The sequence below is a fragment of the Etheostoma spectabile genome, chromosome 15, assembly GCF_008692095.1.
Source record: "Etheostoma spectabile isolate EspeVRDwgs_2016 chromosome 15, UIUC_Espe_1.0, whole genome shotgun sequence".
In the NCBI taxonomy this organism is placed as follows: domain Eukaryota; kingdom Metazoa; phylum Chordata; class Actinopteri; order Perciformes; family Percidae; genus Etheostoma; species Etheostoma spectabile.
The window spans coordinates 25,250,913-25,267,861 of NC_045747.1; the positions used below are offsets into that span (position 1 = coordinate 25,250,913).

General features: G+C 40.6%; 1 protein-coding gene across 1 annotated transcript in view; it reads left to right on the forward strand.

Moving 5' to 3' along the window:
• grb2b (growth factor receptor-bound protein 2b) overlaps window positions 1–16,949 on the forward strand; it is a 41,371-nt gene that overhangs the window by 15,384 nt on the left and 9,038 nt on the right. The window contains exon 3 of the mRNA XM_032536584.1: window positions 13,979–14,076. Coding sequence (XP_032392475.1) covers window positions 13,979–14,076 — 98 coding nt within the window. The remainder of the gene's footprint in view (window positions 1–13,978; window positions 14,077–16,949) is intronic.

Consider the following 16,949-nt stretch of genomic DNA (forward strand, 5'->3'; position numbering starts at 1 on the left):
GGTTACATTTTGATAACCTTGTAGAAAGTAAGACATTTCCTGGTTACTAATTGGTCAAAGGGGAGATGCATGCAGTTCTGGATCAGTACACAGTTCTCTTAACTTTTTCAACTCTTTAAGGCCTAAACAAACCATTCTAATGCAGGAATACGGGCGCCTCTTGTCTTCTTGATCACAAGCCCTGGACATCAACATCACAGAAGATGTCACCCAGACTAACTCAATATCATATCCAAGTGTCTCTTTGACACATAAAACCAAAAGCCACTCCCAACACACAACATTTTCGGTATTAGTGTTTTTAATAAAATCATATTTTACACCTTTGCTAAAACTCACTATATCTCGACGGTATTAAAATCAGTAAATGTGTTTCTGAAAACATTTGAGTTGAGAAATAGTAAAAGTCTTGATTCATATTTAAATCAGCGCTGCCTACTTTGGCAATTTGATCAGAGTTCACGAGCAGTTATTGACACCGCATTAGAGGCTCTGATTGGTTGTTTTCCCTTGGGTGCAGTGGAAAGTTGCAAACACCATTAGGAGCACTAAGAGGAGTCGGAGGAACATGTTTTTTCCCCCAGATAATCTCTCGTGTACCAGGGTTAGGATAAAGTGTCAGTTTTGGCAAATATGACTAAAACCTAAGTTATTTATATAAATAAATGAGCAATTAAAAAAAAAAAAGGAGGAGCCAAAAAAGCAGCATTGGATTGATGGGGTGTCACAAAAAGGCACTTAGCTAGCCAGCTACCACAGATGGAGGACAGTGCAGTCCACATAATAGCTAGCTTGGCTGCTTTGAAAAAGAGATGTCCCCATTTTATGTAATTTCCCCCTGAGGAGTTTTCCTAAGATGATCACAAGGAGTGTGATTCTTTAAAGTGGTTCTCTCTCTCTCTCTCTCTCTCTCTCTCTCTCTCTCTCTCTCTCGCGCACACACACACACTTGCTGAGTCCTCAGTCACTGTGTGCCTTGATTTTTGCTCTTCCTCTCCTGCTCCCTCTGCGTCTTTTCTCACTGCTCTTCCTCCGTTGAGTCACAGAGCTGTAATTAGATCTCACTCCTTCTCATTTCCACATCACTCCCTCCTGATGTGCCAAAAAGTCACAGATGGCTGTATTTAAACCAAAAGGTATCATTCTCTCTTTTTTTCTCTCTACTCATCTTTAGTTCCCAATCTGCACCTCATATGAGTGAAAAATAGTCCAAGCACTGATTAGCCAACGTTTAACACATCATAAATACATGACTGATAGGGCCACAGTGACATATTTTTTTGACATATTTGTAGGTGATTGATCGTCATCTTTTGGCTAACTGAGTATGTTTACATGCACACTAATATTCTACTATTATTCCAAATATGACAATATTCAGACTTTGGTACGGCCATGTAAACATCATATTCTGCTTGAATATTTTGAATTAGGCCTTATTCCAAATTTTCTGATTAAGACATGCAGCATATGTCAGTATTATTTGGGTTTTAGGACACAGCGCATTTGGAATCTGCGTCTTACTCAGGGTTTTTACCGCAGTTTGCAACAGTTTATCAGTAGAGATGCATGTTCAAAAGAAATGACCAATCTCTGGTCAGAAGGAGAAACACAGCTACTTTTAAACATTATCAATATCAAATGTTTTTTTGGATATGCACAAACATTGCAACGCCGACCTTTTCAAAAAGGTGCTTAAAGGACTGATTATGGAAGTCTGTGTTCGTCCCAAGGTTATAATCGGAAACAAAAAAACGAACAAAATAATGAAAAGTAGGTGGGAAAAGAATTGTAAAAAACGTGACTAAAATTGTATTTGCCAAAATAACTAAAATAAAAATATAAATTTTATAAATTTCTTTAGTTTTTGACGTTGTCAATGTCTTTCATACATTGTATGCATTTTTATACATTGTATTTATCAGAACTTTAATATATTTTGATGTTGTGACGATAAAGCAAATTATTATCATATTATTTGAGCCGCGGGAAGTGTGGGTTCATATTTTTATTGTTAATGGGATGTCCCCACAATTCTAAGTTGATTGACTTCAAAACGTTTGTCACTTTACTCAAACCTAATGACCATATGTACATTTTATGTACCGGTGTTTTTGTTGAATACATTGCGAATACATACAGTACTGTGCAAATGTCTTAGGCAGGTGTGAAACATGCTGTAAACTAAGAATGCTTTTAAAAATATAAACGATTGTTTATTTTTTATCAATTTACAAAATGCGAACAAAAGAAAAGTCTAAATCCCATCAGTATTTGGTGTTACTACCCTTCAAACCAGCATCGATTCTTATTGGCACACATGTAAAACGTCGGGCAACGTTGAGAATCGTAGACGCACTGGTCGGCCCAGGAAGCTTACCGCAGCAGAAGAAAAACACATTAATTATTATTTCTCTTTGACATTGGAAGATGTCCAGCACTGACATCAGCTCAGAGCTGGCAGAAACCAGTGGGACCCAGGCACAGCCATCTATTGTCCAGACAAGCCTGGCCTAGTGGTCTTCATGGGAGAGTTGCAGCCAAAAAGCCATACCTCCGACATGGAAACTAGGCCAAGCAAAGCGACTCAACTATGCAGGAAAACTTACAAACTGGGGTGCTGAAAAATGGCAGCAGGTGCTCTGGACCGATGAGTCAAAATTTGAAATATTTGGCTATAGCAGAAGGCAGTTTGTTCGCCTGGAGAGCGCTACAATGATGAAGAGTGTCTGCAGGCAACAGTGAAGCAAGGTGGAGGCTCCATGCAAGTTTGGGGCTGCATTTCTGCAAATGGAGTTGGAGATTTGCTCAGGATTAATTCCCCTTTATTTATGAGTGACAGTGGATAGACATGAAATGTGGAAGTGAGATGGGGACACAGATCGGATTCAAACCCAGGCGCACGCTCTTACTGGGTGAGCTAGAGGTCGCCGCCCGGCTATATTCATTTTTATATGCCATTTAAACGGCTTAGTCGGAATATTGTCTTATTCGGAATAAGGGCAGAAAATGGAATATGTGCATCTAAAGATTGGGACCTACTCGTGTATGGCTGGTTAATCTCTTCAACAACAGCTGGTAAAGTCTTGCATTAGCATCAGACAGCAGCAAGCCCATTCTTAACGCTATATAACTGAAACAGTTGTTTTTAAATGCACACACTTGCCTAAGCTGCCACATCTGTTTACTGCACTTGAGTTTTTTTGTCCCTTTTTTTTTTAAGCTCGAGTCATTATAGTGTATTGTCAAAATGAAGTGCACTGAGGTTTCAAGCTGTGACAAACACCATCATGATGTTAAAGAGGATCCTCCCTCGAGCTGCTGAGGTCAAATTGATTTAGAGAGGAGACCGGAGTGAGGGAGTGGTGCTAACGCAAAATTATCCTTCCATATCAGTTATCACACTTAGGCTGGTAATGACTGTTTACACCCATCTGGTTTAGCTGGTGGGTTCATCATCTTTTCAGGCATCAGGCTACGACTTAATGTTTGGTAGTTATGAGATGGTCTTTTTTTTTACTACAGTAAAACTGTTGGATTGCCTTTTGTCTATCTCCCACACCCCTGACTTTGTATCCTGGATACGTCCAAAAGATGGTGAAGACTTCATACAAAGCCTTGTCTCATTTTGTTTTACTTGGTTACTTTTGATACACTTGCACCTTTTCAACTTTCCCTTCTTTCCCCTCATTTTAAATTTAAATTCTCCCTTAGCTGAACTGTGGCTACTTTGATAAATGCGTTGCAGTTTTTAATGTAGTATTCAGTGTGTTTACACCTACAGCACGTCTGCATGAGAGTTAGTGGACTTGCATTTCACACTGAAGCCACCGTCTGCCTCCTCTCTAGGGTGTCCAACATTTAGGTAATCCCCTGGATTGGAGGTGTAATGTGTGTTTGAAGCTACAATCTCTGCTTTTATAAGGGAGACTCCCCATGTGGTTATGGCCTCAAGCATTATTTTAATTACAAGAGTGTTAGAAGCTTTAATTTACTGGAATCCAATGTGATCTTTTTCTCTCTTTCTGCGTCGGGGTGGCACTCCATGATCAGAGTCTGCAGCCTCCCTGCTGGGAGTAAAAGAGGTCAAACCCATTTTGAGGGTTTTTTTTTTTTTGCAGTGTTTTGTTAAAAAACAAAAAAATGGGCCACCCCACACCCCCCAAACCACTGTGATTAAAAATCGTCTTTCCCCTTGCTCCACATTGAGGGGGCCATTTTTATCGTGGAAAAACGCATTCAGGGTATTTTAAAAAGATTTCCCCAAAAATAAATTTCCTTTTTTTGAAGACTTTTATCATCGTCCGGCATATTTTTAAACGTACTTTTAAGGGGGGGGGGGGTTAATCACAGTTTGTCCCCCGTGTAAGATCCGGTGCCACAGCAGGGGTCACGTCTGCTGCCAGTGTGTCAAAATGCCAGGCCTCAGATCCCGTTCCTGCAGGACATCCTCACGATTGGCCCTGACAAACACGTAGATATTTTAAGGCATCTCTTGTACTTGTGCCATCACAGGCCTTCTCTTCTCCCTGGCTTTTCTTCTCTGCTGTTTTTTTGGGTGTCGTGTATGTGCCAGGTCCACCTGATGGCTCGATATTGTCTGCTAGAAATAAATGTTTAGGACTAACCTGACCACCGCCTCCAGAAAGGCTTTGAAGTCTTTCCCCACAGCAACCTTGTTTGAAGGTTTGTAATCTAAAAGTTTAGAAATTTCTGGATTGAACCAGAAGTTGGTCTGTATGGTGATGAAATTTTTATTTTTATCATGAGATTTTTATAGTAAGATAGTTTGTTGTCATTCTGTGTCAGTGTCTGCACCTGAACTGAGGTCACATTTAATATTTTCTTGCTAATGCCTGCACGTTACTCTTACCTTTTTGTATTGAGTTAAAAAGAACTAGAACTTTAACAAAATAAATGTATTAAAAAAAAAAATCAATTAATTTCAATTATTGAATGTATTTGCCAACTACTTTGATATTTTCTTAGATTTTCCAGTTATTCTAGCGTCTTTAATGTGAATATTTTTTAGTTTCTTCTCTTCTATGAGACAGTAAACTGAATATCTTTGAGTTGGGGACAAAACAAGACATTTAGAACGTCATTTTGGGCTTTCCTCCATTTTCTGTCATTTTATACACCAAACAACTGATCGATTCATCAAGAAAATAATCAACAGATTAATCAAAAATATAAAATAATAGTGAGTTGCAGTCCTAAAACTAAAAAATACTACTTCCTGTATCTGCTTATTCTTTTTTCTGTGGCAATATGACTGATATTGTAGCGTGTGCTGTGTGGTTTCATTAAAATGTTTTTCCGCTCAGCTCTTACCAGTGTCTGGCTTTGACTTTGCATATTACCAGGTACACTGTAACTGATAATTGTCTGTGGTCGGATTGGATAACTAAGCAGTGGCTGATGTTGTCATAAGTGCCGTCTGGTGTGCAGATAGACAACAAAACTAACTCTTTCAATTTCATGAAACTTGGTGGCATACCTCACGGGCTTTGGCCTCTGAGCTTCTGATGAAGCTTTATCTTGTCTATTTTTCAATCGGTCTGACCTGCCGCACACTCAGATTAACTCACACCCCAGGGTAATCCCTGCTCCTGATTTATTGCAATCCCATGTGGACTGTACAGACGTGGTTTATTTGGTTCCTGTTATTTATTTATTTTGGCCTCACCGTCATGTACCACAGTTTCCTTCTGCCTCTCGTGCTAGGCGATGCGTTGTATAAGTCTGCCCTACGTGCACCTTATGCAATCAAGGCCTTCTTGAGCGTGGTTATTTCTTTTATCCACATACTTGGTGTTATACAAAGGATTTTCTTTGTGACGTTCATCTTTAGGTGGACGGGAAGGGAAAAGGAAGGATTTAAATCTAATCCTCTCAAGGTCACTTACACCCAGTCTAAGGCTGCAGAATGAATCGAATTTTAATCGCGATGACGATTTTGCCTTCCTACGATCAAGTGATATTTTAAATGCATCAATCTGTTCATAGAACTATCTGTTTTTTTTTTGCAAAGGGCGCTAGTTAGTGTCTGGTAGCTCACAGGGCTCTAGGGTGCTAGTTAGTGTCTGGTAGGTCACAGGGCTCTAGGGTGCTAGTTAGTGTCTGGTAGGTCACAGGGCTCTAGGGTGCTAGTTAGTGTCTGTTAGCTCACAGGGCTCTAGGGTGCTAGTTGGTGTCTGTTAGCTCACAGGGCTCTAGGGTGCTAGTTAGTGTCTGGTAGCTCACAGGGCTCTAGGGTGCTAGTTAGTGTCTGGTAGCTCTAGGGTGCTAGTTAGTGTCTGATAGGTCACAGGGCTCTAGGGTGCTAGTTAGTGTCTGTTAGCTCACAGGGCTCAAGGGTGCTAGTTAGTGTCTGTTAGCTCACAGGGCTCTAGGGTGCTAGTTAGTGTCTGGTAGCTCACAGGGCTCTAGGGTGCTAGTTAGTGTCTGGTAGCTCACAGGGCTCTAGGGTGCTAGTTAGTGTCTGGTAGCTCACAGGGCTCTAGGGTGCTAGTTAGTGTCTGATAGGTCACAGGGCTCCAGGGTGCGACTAACATTTTTCCCAGGTCGCACCGGTTCACCTAATGTCCTCGCATCTGTTGCCTCTCCACAAACCATGCAATGTTGTATATGGATATGGTTTAATTTTGCGTTACATGAGCCATTTCTTCTGTAAAGCCGTGCCTGTGTTAGTATCTCTACTCTCTCTCCTCTTACTCTCCGCACAGCCCCGCCCCCATACACTCACACACTGCTCCCAGCAACACGGAGAGACACAGCGCCGGTCCACACTTGTCCATATGTCTACAGTTTTAATTGTTATTATTAACACAGCTGTATATTGTTAAGCCTGAGAAGCAAACCTGTATTTGTACCAGTGTTTCCGCTGGTAACTCTGCTATCGCGGCCGCCACGGCAAAAAACACAGAAGAAGTTATTGAATGCAACTAACTTCCGTCCGTTGAGTAATAGCGTGTGAGACGGGGCCTGCTGGACCTGGGCGAGAGATGTGACCCATGGCCAGAATATCATAGTTGATAAAAATGCAGCGCAGTGATGATACAGACATTTCATATTTACACGACGTGTGTAACTCGGCTGACCCAGCCGTCACTGTGCGAGTACGTCCATCGCACTCCCTCTCCCTAGCTCTATTAATCAGTTATTGTTGAAGAGAGAATTTTTTTAATATATATATATATCTCCCAGGCTATTTATTTCAGATAATTTTCATTTACATGTGTTGCAGCTGTATGTATGTACAACACACAACTTCAACCTAAGAGGAGTGTCGTACAATATGGATGTGAAAGCTGTTATAAATAGCCTATGTGACAATAAAATTTGTTTTGGTTAAAATCAACAAATAATCGTGATAATTAATTATGATCTCAATTTTAATCAAAATAATCGTGATTATCATTTTGGCCATAATCGTGCAGCCCTAACCCCGTCCATATCAAAGCACGGCAAAAATCCATGTTTGCTCTGCATTGGTGTGAAATGGGAACATGGTTAAAAAATAACTTAGAGGCTTACTTCATGAGTCCCACCACAACCCTGCGTGGACCCAAGAATAAATGGTGACAGCTACTTCTGTCCTTTTTCAGACATCATTTCTGTTTATACTAAATACTTTAAGATGAGTAATACAATATATAATATAATTTGATTCCGATTCTTGGAGGGTTGGAGTTGAAACGGGTCACATGCTTATTTCACAAATAAGAGGAAAGTTTTATTTTGATAAAAATGGTGGCTGGCAGTTTTACAGGGCGATTTCAACGTAAAATAAAGCCACAATAGAGCTCCGCTTACTGTGCTCCAAGGCTGCAACACACCAAGCGCCGGGTCGCTACGGAAACCAAAACTTTGCAATCCATGATCAGATTTGAAACCAAATCTTCCAAAAGTGTTTCTGATAAAGAAATGATTCCCCTGGAATCGTAATTTTTTTTAACCGATTCCAAGGTAGGAATCTGTTCTCGATGCCCAACCCTAATTATAAAATGTGAGTTTGTGCGTTGTTTTTATTCGATGACAGAAGAGAAATCCCATTATGTTGCACCAGTTTCTCCACATTGGCTTAGTTAAATCTCTACTAGTGTAAAGACAAAATAGCCTTTGATGAATGAAGATGATTAATGATAATGAAAGTCGGCAATCTCGTTTATCAGATGGATTTACACAAGATATTTTATATTTTCATTGTTATGCAGTGACATACTGAAGTTGTAGTTGTGGACTTGGTTCTCTTGTAAATGAAAGCTACCCACTTAAAGCGTCACACATGGATTTGTAGGTGGAAGTGCTATAATATTTTAGTGTGTGCGAGAGAGGATGGCGAGGGGGGGAGGATGGCGTCTGCAGTGGCAGCTGTGGACAAGATAATCCCTGGCCTGGACCTTAGCCTGTCAAATAGAAACTCCTACAACTATTGTGGCTCAATCAGATTAAAGAGACAAAAAAAAATCTTCAGTGAGAGAATGAGAGAGGGAGGGAGGGAATGCATCTCATCCACGGAAGTGCCACAGCACAATGCTGGCTCTGCTTGGAACACAGACACAGAGCTCAGTCACACACAATGCTGTGGTTGTCTGCTCTCTGTATGGTTAAAAAAAAAAAAACTGCCAGACAAGCAAATTATTTTATTTCTGCTTTTTCCTCATGGGCTGCCATTCTTTGGGTTTTTAGAACCACCAGATAGCAGCAATCATCAGGCATGTCTAAGAAAAGTATTTTCACTGGGCTTTGACGATCCAACTCTTTTAATAACCAGGTCTTTTCTTAAATGTGTTGAACAATTTGACTTTGAAAAAAATTACTGTTCAAGTTGGCTGCAACAGTTGGGATGGACCCTTATTGTATATGTGCCAGGTTTTAGTGTCGTTTAAGATGTCTATTCAGACGTATTCAACTAAAATTATGTTGGGAAATACAAAAAATAAAGGCTGGGAATGGGGAAACCGCAAACCAGATACAGTAATGTATCAGTCCGGCAGTTGTGCTTTTCTTTCTTATTTGTTTAATGCTGCTATTTTGCTGTGAAGTTAAATGACGTTGGGGCATTTTTTTAGTTCTGAGTTGAAGTTTTTTCAAAAAAAAGTAAGGCACTCAGCAAGGCAAAAGCGGCGAGTAAGCGGCTTCATTCTCAGCAAACACCGTTACCTCCCACGGGTGCTTAAGTGCGCTTAAGCAGTCCTGAGTCCTGCTCTGTCTGATCGGGGTCTTAGGAGCCATGCTGCCGTTTACCCTTCTGTCAGCATCATGGAGACGGTTATGTGAGCAGCGGATGTTAATAATTAACTGTTAAACGGTTAACCGACAATACAAATTTTGGCAGATTTTTGAATACTCAACAACCGTTAAAAATAGAGTCCGACCGATATAGTATTTTTAAGGCCGATATCAATACAAATACCAATCCAGAAGCGCGTAACAAAACAGATTTCCCTAACATTGGTTATGTGTGGTTATTTTAGTCCTCACTAAAATAATAAAATTAGTTTTTTTGTGAATTGCTTTTCACAACAGAACAGAGGAACATCTAAATATGTTATTTTATATCATGTTATATATGTTCTGATAAATAAAATCTATAAAAATACAAACTCAAGATAACACAATATAAAATTTTAAAATAAGTGTTGCCAACGGGGACGTTGTAGAGCGCCCTCTGGTGGACAATCTATGCAACACCAACACTCATAACATGGTTGAAGGGTGTTTTGTCCGATTTTATTTTTTAAATATTCATTTATCGGAATAATTTGTCATTATAAATAAAATAATAAATGTATCGGCTGTTATAAATGCCGATGCCGATAGTTTGGAAAACGCCTAATGTTGGCCCGCCGATATATCGGTCGGGCTCGAGTTAAAGACAATATACTGCGGACGCTAAATGTGGAAACTATGTCTTAGCCTCCCGGACGGGGGGACCGGAACCAGAACCAGATGCCTGCTTGTCGTTCAGAAAGAGTTCAGCTATCTGTCAAGAAAGAAAAGAAATCCAAATGTAGTGTCTCTCCCCAACGTGAGCCAATGTCCCATTGCACCAAGGATGTGAGGCTGATTTCTTTACTTGTTTGCTATTAACTGTCTCAGCTCCGTGTGTGTGTGGTGTGTGTGTGGTGTGTGTGTGTGTGTGTGTGTGTGTGGTGTGTGTGTGTGTGTGTGTGTGGTGTGTGTGTGTGTGTGTGTGTGTGTGTGTGTGTGTGTGTGTGTGTGTGTGTGTGTGTGGGTGTGTGTGTGTGTGTGTGTGTGTGTGTGTGTGTGTGTGTGTGTGTGTGGGTGTGGGGGTGGGGGGGGGGGGGGGGGGGGGGGGTGTCAGGAAGTAAGGGAGTTATTTGGATTTCACAGAATCTATAAGACGTGTTAAGGCACTGACACACCACGCCAACATCCGGCTGTTGGGCCGCTGGCCATTAGGTGTCTGTAGCTACTAGTGACACCCAGTTTTTGCAGTGCGTGGTTCTTGGCATGTTGGATGTCCATAGAGGCCGTCGGTGCAAGCAAGCAAGATGACTCAATGGCTTGTGTGAAACATGAGTGATATATTTTAAGGACTTTTGAATGGATTGCCAGGAAATTTGCTACTGACATCCGTGGTCCCCAGACAATGAATCCTACCGACTATAGGGATCCCCTGACTCTTCATCTTGCGCCATCATCAGGTCAAAGTTTTAATTTCACACTTAGAGTTATGACCAAATACCTGCAAAACCAATGAAAATCCCATCTGCCTCAGCTGTACTTTGTTTAGTGCTAACTAGTGAATCTTAGCATGCTAAACTCAGATTATGACCATTAGACATCTTAAGATCAACGTGCTAACATGTAGCCATGTATGCTCATTTAGCTCCTAACGATCACAAACACAATGTAATCGAGAAACTATTATTTCCCACATTAGGTTTTGCAAGAAAACTCCTATTTTGTCTTGTGTTGTGAATAACGTGCACTTTCACCCCTCCCGAAGGCTAAACTCACTCAGCCAACAGTCAGCAAGCTCCCGTTTGTGGTATCTGGTGACGAGAGTAGAAGGGGAGAGCAACTTCCTTTGTCTGGGAACAGTTAGGATTTAAAGTCGATGAGTAAAAAAAAATTGTGACTTCAATATTGACCAAAATAATTGTATTTTTCCCCCTTTAATCAATCAGCCCTAATGACTGTACAGTCTTGTCATTCTTCATGAGCAGTTGACCACGAGCTGCCAATGCCAGCGCCGATGTGAGCAGAAAACTGCATGTCAGCAGTCAGCTGGCCACAAGGCCAGACGGTGTTGGATCGGTCTGCCTTTTTATTCACTGGTTCTTAAAGATCGGTTTAATGTGTCAACATACATCCCAGAGGCTAAGGCCCTTTGTGTGAGTCTTGGCTCAGACAGTGCCACATCGACTAGCATAAACACACTCATTTCATTTCATTTATTTATCTCAAACAATCAACAATGTTGCAAGACAAAACACAAACAATGAAAACCACAATGTGGCTCCCTTCCATCTCTCTGTATCACAGATGTACTTTAATATCTATAAGTCCACTGTGTTACACATGCACCCATAGACACAATCTATACACAAGGCCACTCCCTAAACCAGTAATGCTGGTCTTGTGCAGGGCAAGCAGCTGGGGAAGGCCAGTGACAGCTGGCATTCTGCAGGCTCACTGGAGCAAATACAGCCACTCACACTACACGGGCCAATTGCACAGCTGTCTCAGCCCAGGTTAGGGGGGAAATTATGAATTTAATCGGAGAGGAAGAAGAAAAAAAAAAATGCATTGAGGATTGTCTTTTTGTGTCTGTTTTCTGTGTGTGGCTTTCTTTTGGCAGAAAACTCCACTGATGCTGCCTTAGCCAATAGGGCTGGGTATCCCTAATGATTTCCTGATTGATTCAGATTCACAACGTCCAGATTCGATTACACGTTTGATTTGATGCCAATTACGTTAGAGGAATCCTCCAATTTTATTACAACATTACCAATTTTGCTCTGATATGAAAGTGATTCTCAGAGTGGGCTGTACATTATATAGGCAAGAAGCAAATCTCACATATTTTTTCATAATGCACCAGTTTAATGTTTAGTATAAGACTTGACCCCCCCCCCCCCCACACACACACACACACACACACACACACACAAAAAGGATTGTGGTGAGTTAATACATCCATGGTGAAACGGCATGTATTATAAGGTTGATTTGGAGAGTTTATTCATCAATATTAGATCACTCAAGCAAAGATGGATTTAAGTTGGAGGACCGGTTATTTTGATCCGGTCAAAAATGGTTTTCTTCTTCTTCGAATTGTGCAGATGAGTTGTCATCAAAGACGGTGAAAGAAATGACTTTTAACAAACGTGATGCAGTATTGTACTTCTTCTGAGTCAAACGGAGTTATTCTACGGTACTTTGTTCGGTTTCACTGGATGAAAGCGATGAGATGAATGCTCGTTGGGTTTTACTTCAAGCTGCTCAATGAATCAAACAGGTGACAACTTGGTTACCTGACACGGGCATCACACTTTTTTTTTTTTTTTTTTACTTTTCTGTCACTTCTCAGGCTTTATACCCTGCTGGTATTTGGTGGCCGTACGTTTGGCTGAGATTGCCAAACAGGCTTTGACTGTTTTTTTGCAACATTCAGATAAAGGCTGACTCAGTGCTGTTGCTTAGTTTTCCACTGAATTGTGTTCATATCTAGAGGTTCCTTAAATGCAGCAACATTTCACACAATGCAAAGTGTTGGTACAGGAAGAATATTGTGCAATAGGGTTTACATTTTCCCTGAAAGTTAGATCAGATTTGATCAGATTTCCCAGGAATCACGTTTACCGGGATTAAACCTCATTGTGCACTACTTTTACTTACTAATTTATATTTTCTCTTCTTTTATTTCTTCTTTAAATCCGTACTTTGTACAAAAACTCCGGTACATAAGGGGTCGGATACTGAATTAGTGACAATAGTCCCGGGTGCTCGTGTAGTGCTTGTATAGATTTTCTGGTTGAAGATGTGTGTGAAGCATCCACGATTCGCCCAAAAATACACTTAATACGTTTGGTTAAATTCCTCCAAAGTCATCAGTACATGTAATATATGCATCTGGGCAGAAATGGGTGTAAACTGCACCTTAAGTGGTTGGCGGAGGCATACAACCGCAAGGCGTTAATTCTCCTTCCTGGATATATTATCTGCTGCAGTGTGAAGGTTAATTTTTTTTCAACATGGCCTGTCCCTCATAAGCACGCTCACACTTAGATAAAGTGGCACTCATGTATTAACTTGGACATGAACGCTGATGCGCCACTAGCCCAGCACACCTGCACTGTAGCCAGACTTTGTCAGACATAAATGCCCTAAATTCTTTTATTATATATGTGTTGGTCAGTTTGTTTGCTTGACGATCCCATTTTGCAGCAATAAAATTGAAGTGAGATGAACAAAGAGAAATGTTTCTTTTTAGATAAAGCAGATGTTGAGAAAGTTTCCTTTTGGGGACATTATTTGAAATTGGGGAAAAATCAAAGTTGGAAAAAAGTTTATAAATTGCAATATTGTATCGTGGCATAAGTATCATAAGTATATTGTATCGGGAGGCGTCTGGGGATTCCCCCCACCCCCCCCCCCCCTAACTGCGGGCCTCTGCTGAATGAGTCTCTATAGCTTAAGGTGCAGGTCACATACAGACACATTATTGGTTCTTTTTAATTACAATCTATCTTTTCAAAGGTTTGAAAGTGTATTTGTTGCCCGCTGATCTCCCTGCTGTTAGTTTTGTAGTTTCCCAATCCTAATATTTACCCAGCAGTTGTCCTAACATTCGGTTCATGCAGCTTCTGAAGTCACAGGAAATGAAGGGAAATGGCTCAAAGCTAAATTTAGAAGGGTGATTGCTGTCCATTGTTGACATGTGTTTGTGGCCTTAACCTGAACAACTCTTTCTTTCTGTCTTTCTTTTCGTCAACACCAGGTATTAAATGAAGAGTGTGATCAGAACTGGTACAAGGCAGAGCTAAATGGAAAAGATGGCTTCATTCCCAAGAATTACATAGAGATGAAAGCCCATCCGTAAGTATTACACATCCCAATTCCTCTTATGTCAGTTTTTGATTGTGTATTAGGGGTGTGCAAAAAAAATCAATTGGAATTTGAATCGCAATTCAGGCTCTACTGATTCAAAAATCGATTCATAGAATTCAAAAAATCGATTCTTATTTATTTTATTTTTTTGTGTTGTATGTCTACTGCAGTCACATGAAAGAAAGATAGATAGATAGATAGATAGATAGATGGAGGTTGACTGTTGAGTTTTTGCATGTCTGAACTACACTTGTCCTGTTCACGTACATGAGATTGATTGTATGTAATGCGTTGGTCAAGTTTGTGTGTGAAACCACTTCAGAGAACGCCTGGCAGAATCCTTAGAGGACACTACCTCTGGACCTGCGCTCAGTGCCAGATTAGCTCTCTCTTTATTAATGTGCTCCAGGCCTCTAATGCTTAATTGAATATTGACCTTATTGCATCATTGCTGGGGTGTGAGCAGAATGGGGGATGTCAATGTGTTGGTCTTTCTCGGTATTTTGAAGCGGGTGCCTCGAAATACCACGTGCATAACAAATATACATCTGATAAAGTTGTGGTCTGAAAAGAGGTCACAGAACACAGACAGGTGAGAGAGAGCATCACAGCGTTACAGCAGCACTGTCTGTGGTCCAGCCGCCGCACCACCGTGGTATAGTTACTTACAAGTTGGATGTTCAACAGACACACACTCCAGAGCCAGTGGCATCTTCTGTTGGCAATAGGAGGACGGTTAGTTTACCTCCCAGCCCTCCGTTACACTGCTAGGGGCTGGGGATCATCAGTTACTGTTAAAAATATCAAACCCGATTTTTTTTTAATTTTTTTTTTCTTCCCCCCCCCAATACCTTGATGCTAAATTGCCAAGTGAAAATTATGATTATAAAATTATACTAAATCGCTCTCATTTTCAAAACTAACGTTTAGTTAGTTAATCACTGCTTAAGCACTAGGCACTGACTACATTTCGTTGCTATGTACTTTAGACATTGTAATGACAAAGTTGAATCCAATCTAGTTTATTTATTTTACATAAATATTTTAACAGCTAATAATGGCAGTTTTTCTTAACCTTGCTTATCACCAAAGTGAGCAGGAAAGTTATCTTGCTTAATTAAGACCAACATTTGAGGCTTTGGGCATGTTGCTGTTCATAATTGTCCTGGGATGTCACCTAGGTGTAGTCTTTTTAACAAAGTTACATACAATAACAAATAGTTAAAAATAGTAGTGCTGGGCGGTATACCCGTTCCCACCAAATACCGGTGTATATTTTCATTAGGATTTGAATTGTTAATATACCGCTATACCGGTGTATTTGATTACACATCGTTTGGAACGCTACGCCACGCAGCACTGTTTCAGACGGACCCTTTTCAATGTAACACGCATGGTGCGACTGAAGGCGTGGTGAGGGCAAGGGGCCGAGCCTCTCCTCTCAAAGCGTGGCTCCTATGGCGCCATTTTGATGTTAGCAAGCCATCACCCACCGTCAGCATCCCATTGACTTCCATTCATTTTGGCGGCACTTTGACAGCGAATAACTTTAAATCTAAAGCTTTTAAAGACTCTATTTGTCCGTTGTTTATTTTAAAGAAACCCCGAAAAGGAAAAAAGGCTCCACCCCCTTTGGGTTCAGGGTTTTCATGGGGCCCAGAGCAGAGGTTTCGGGAAAAAAATAGGCTAACGATTGTGTAAACAACCACCCCGAGAATGTTGACAGTAGGGGAAATTTCCCGGGATGGGACAGGGGAAAAGTTTTCAGATATTTTGGCCCTTCCATTGCTTTTTGGGTTTTAAATTTTACTATTTTAAAATAGCTGTTAGAGCAGAATTAGCCTGTCCCTATGTTATCTCCAAAACAACCTCCCTCTCCGTCTCTGCTGTTTGGGAATGTTGGATTTCTCTTGAACAGTACCAGAAGACTTAAGTTTTCAGACGGTTTGCTCAGGGAAACCATTTTATGTGTCAAGCCCCAAGTTGGAGGCTGCGCAGTAACGCTAAGCTACAAGGAAAAAAAAAGGTTCTAATGACTTAATGGTCCTGTTACCGTAAACGGATCCCTAGGTGTCCACAGGCCAAGAGAGGGGGAAGATTGATAGGTAGACTTTGTTTCCCAAACAAAGTGCAAAAATAGAAAAACACGATGACACAGAAGAACGGGCCAAAAAGACGAGTGTGTTGTTGTTACGTCGTGCTCAGTTACCGTCCCCTAACCCTGCAGTGGAGCAAACAATAAAAAACCCCACCCCGGTTCAGTCCGACCGTGGGAAAAAAAGACAGGTTCAGGAAAATGCTTAAAAACACTGGATTTAGATGTTTCCCCCAAAAAACTTAGACGGGTTTATACAATTTAAACGGCAAAGGGAAAGGGACAGAAGAGTTTTCACGCCCTTTTTTCACAACAGCCTACTTACCGGGCCAAAGGTTTTTTAAAAGCGATTTTACGGCTTTTTTTTTTTGAAAGGGAAGCAGTTAAAAAATTCTTGGTATGTGTATTTTTTTAAATTTAATTTGTTTTTACACGGTTTTTTGGCACAATAAAATAGTTTGTCGTTACTTTTATGGCTTTCCCCTTTATCTTTATTGTGTAAGGGTTGTGAAGCCAGCAATTTTTAGTAATCAAATTTTAGAAAAACATGACTTGAAATTTTTTTTTTTACAGACTGAATGTGAAGAAAAAACCATATAAACCAAAAATAAACCCCCTTCAGGAAAAAAAGAAAGAAAAATCCGTGAAACTGCCAAAATCTTAAAGAAAAAACGGGAAAACAAAAACCTTTTTTTCATATCCCCGCATAGAAAATAGCTGATTTAGTGGTGTTTTATTAATAGAAGCGGCCTCAAGTATTTGTGCA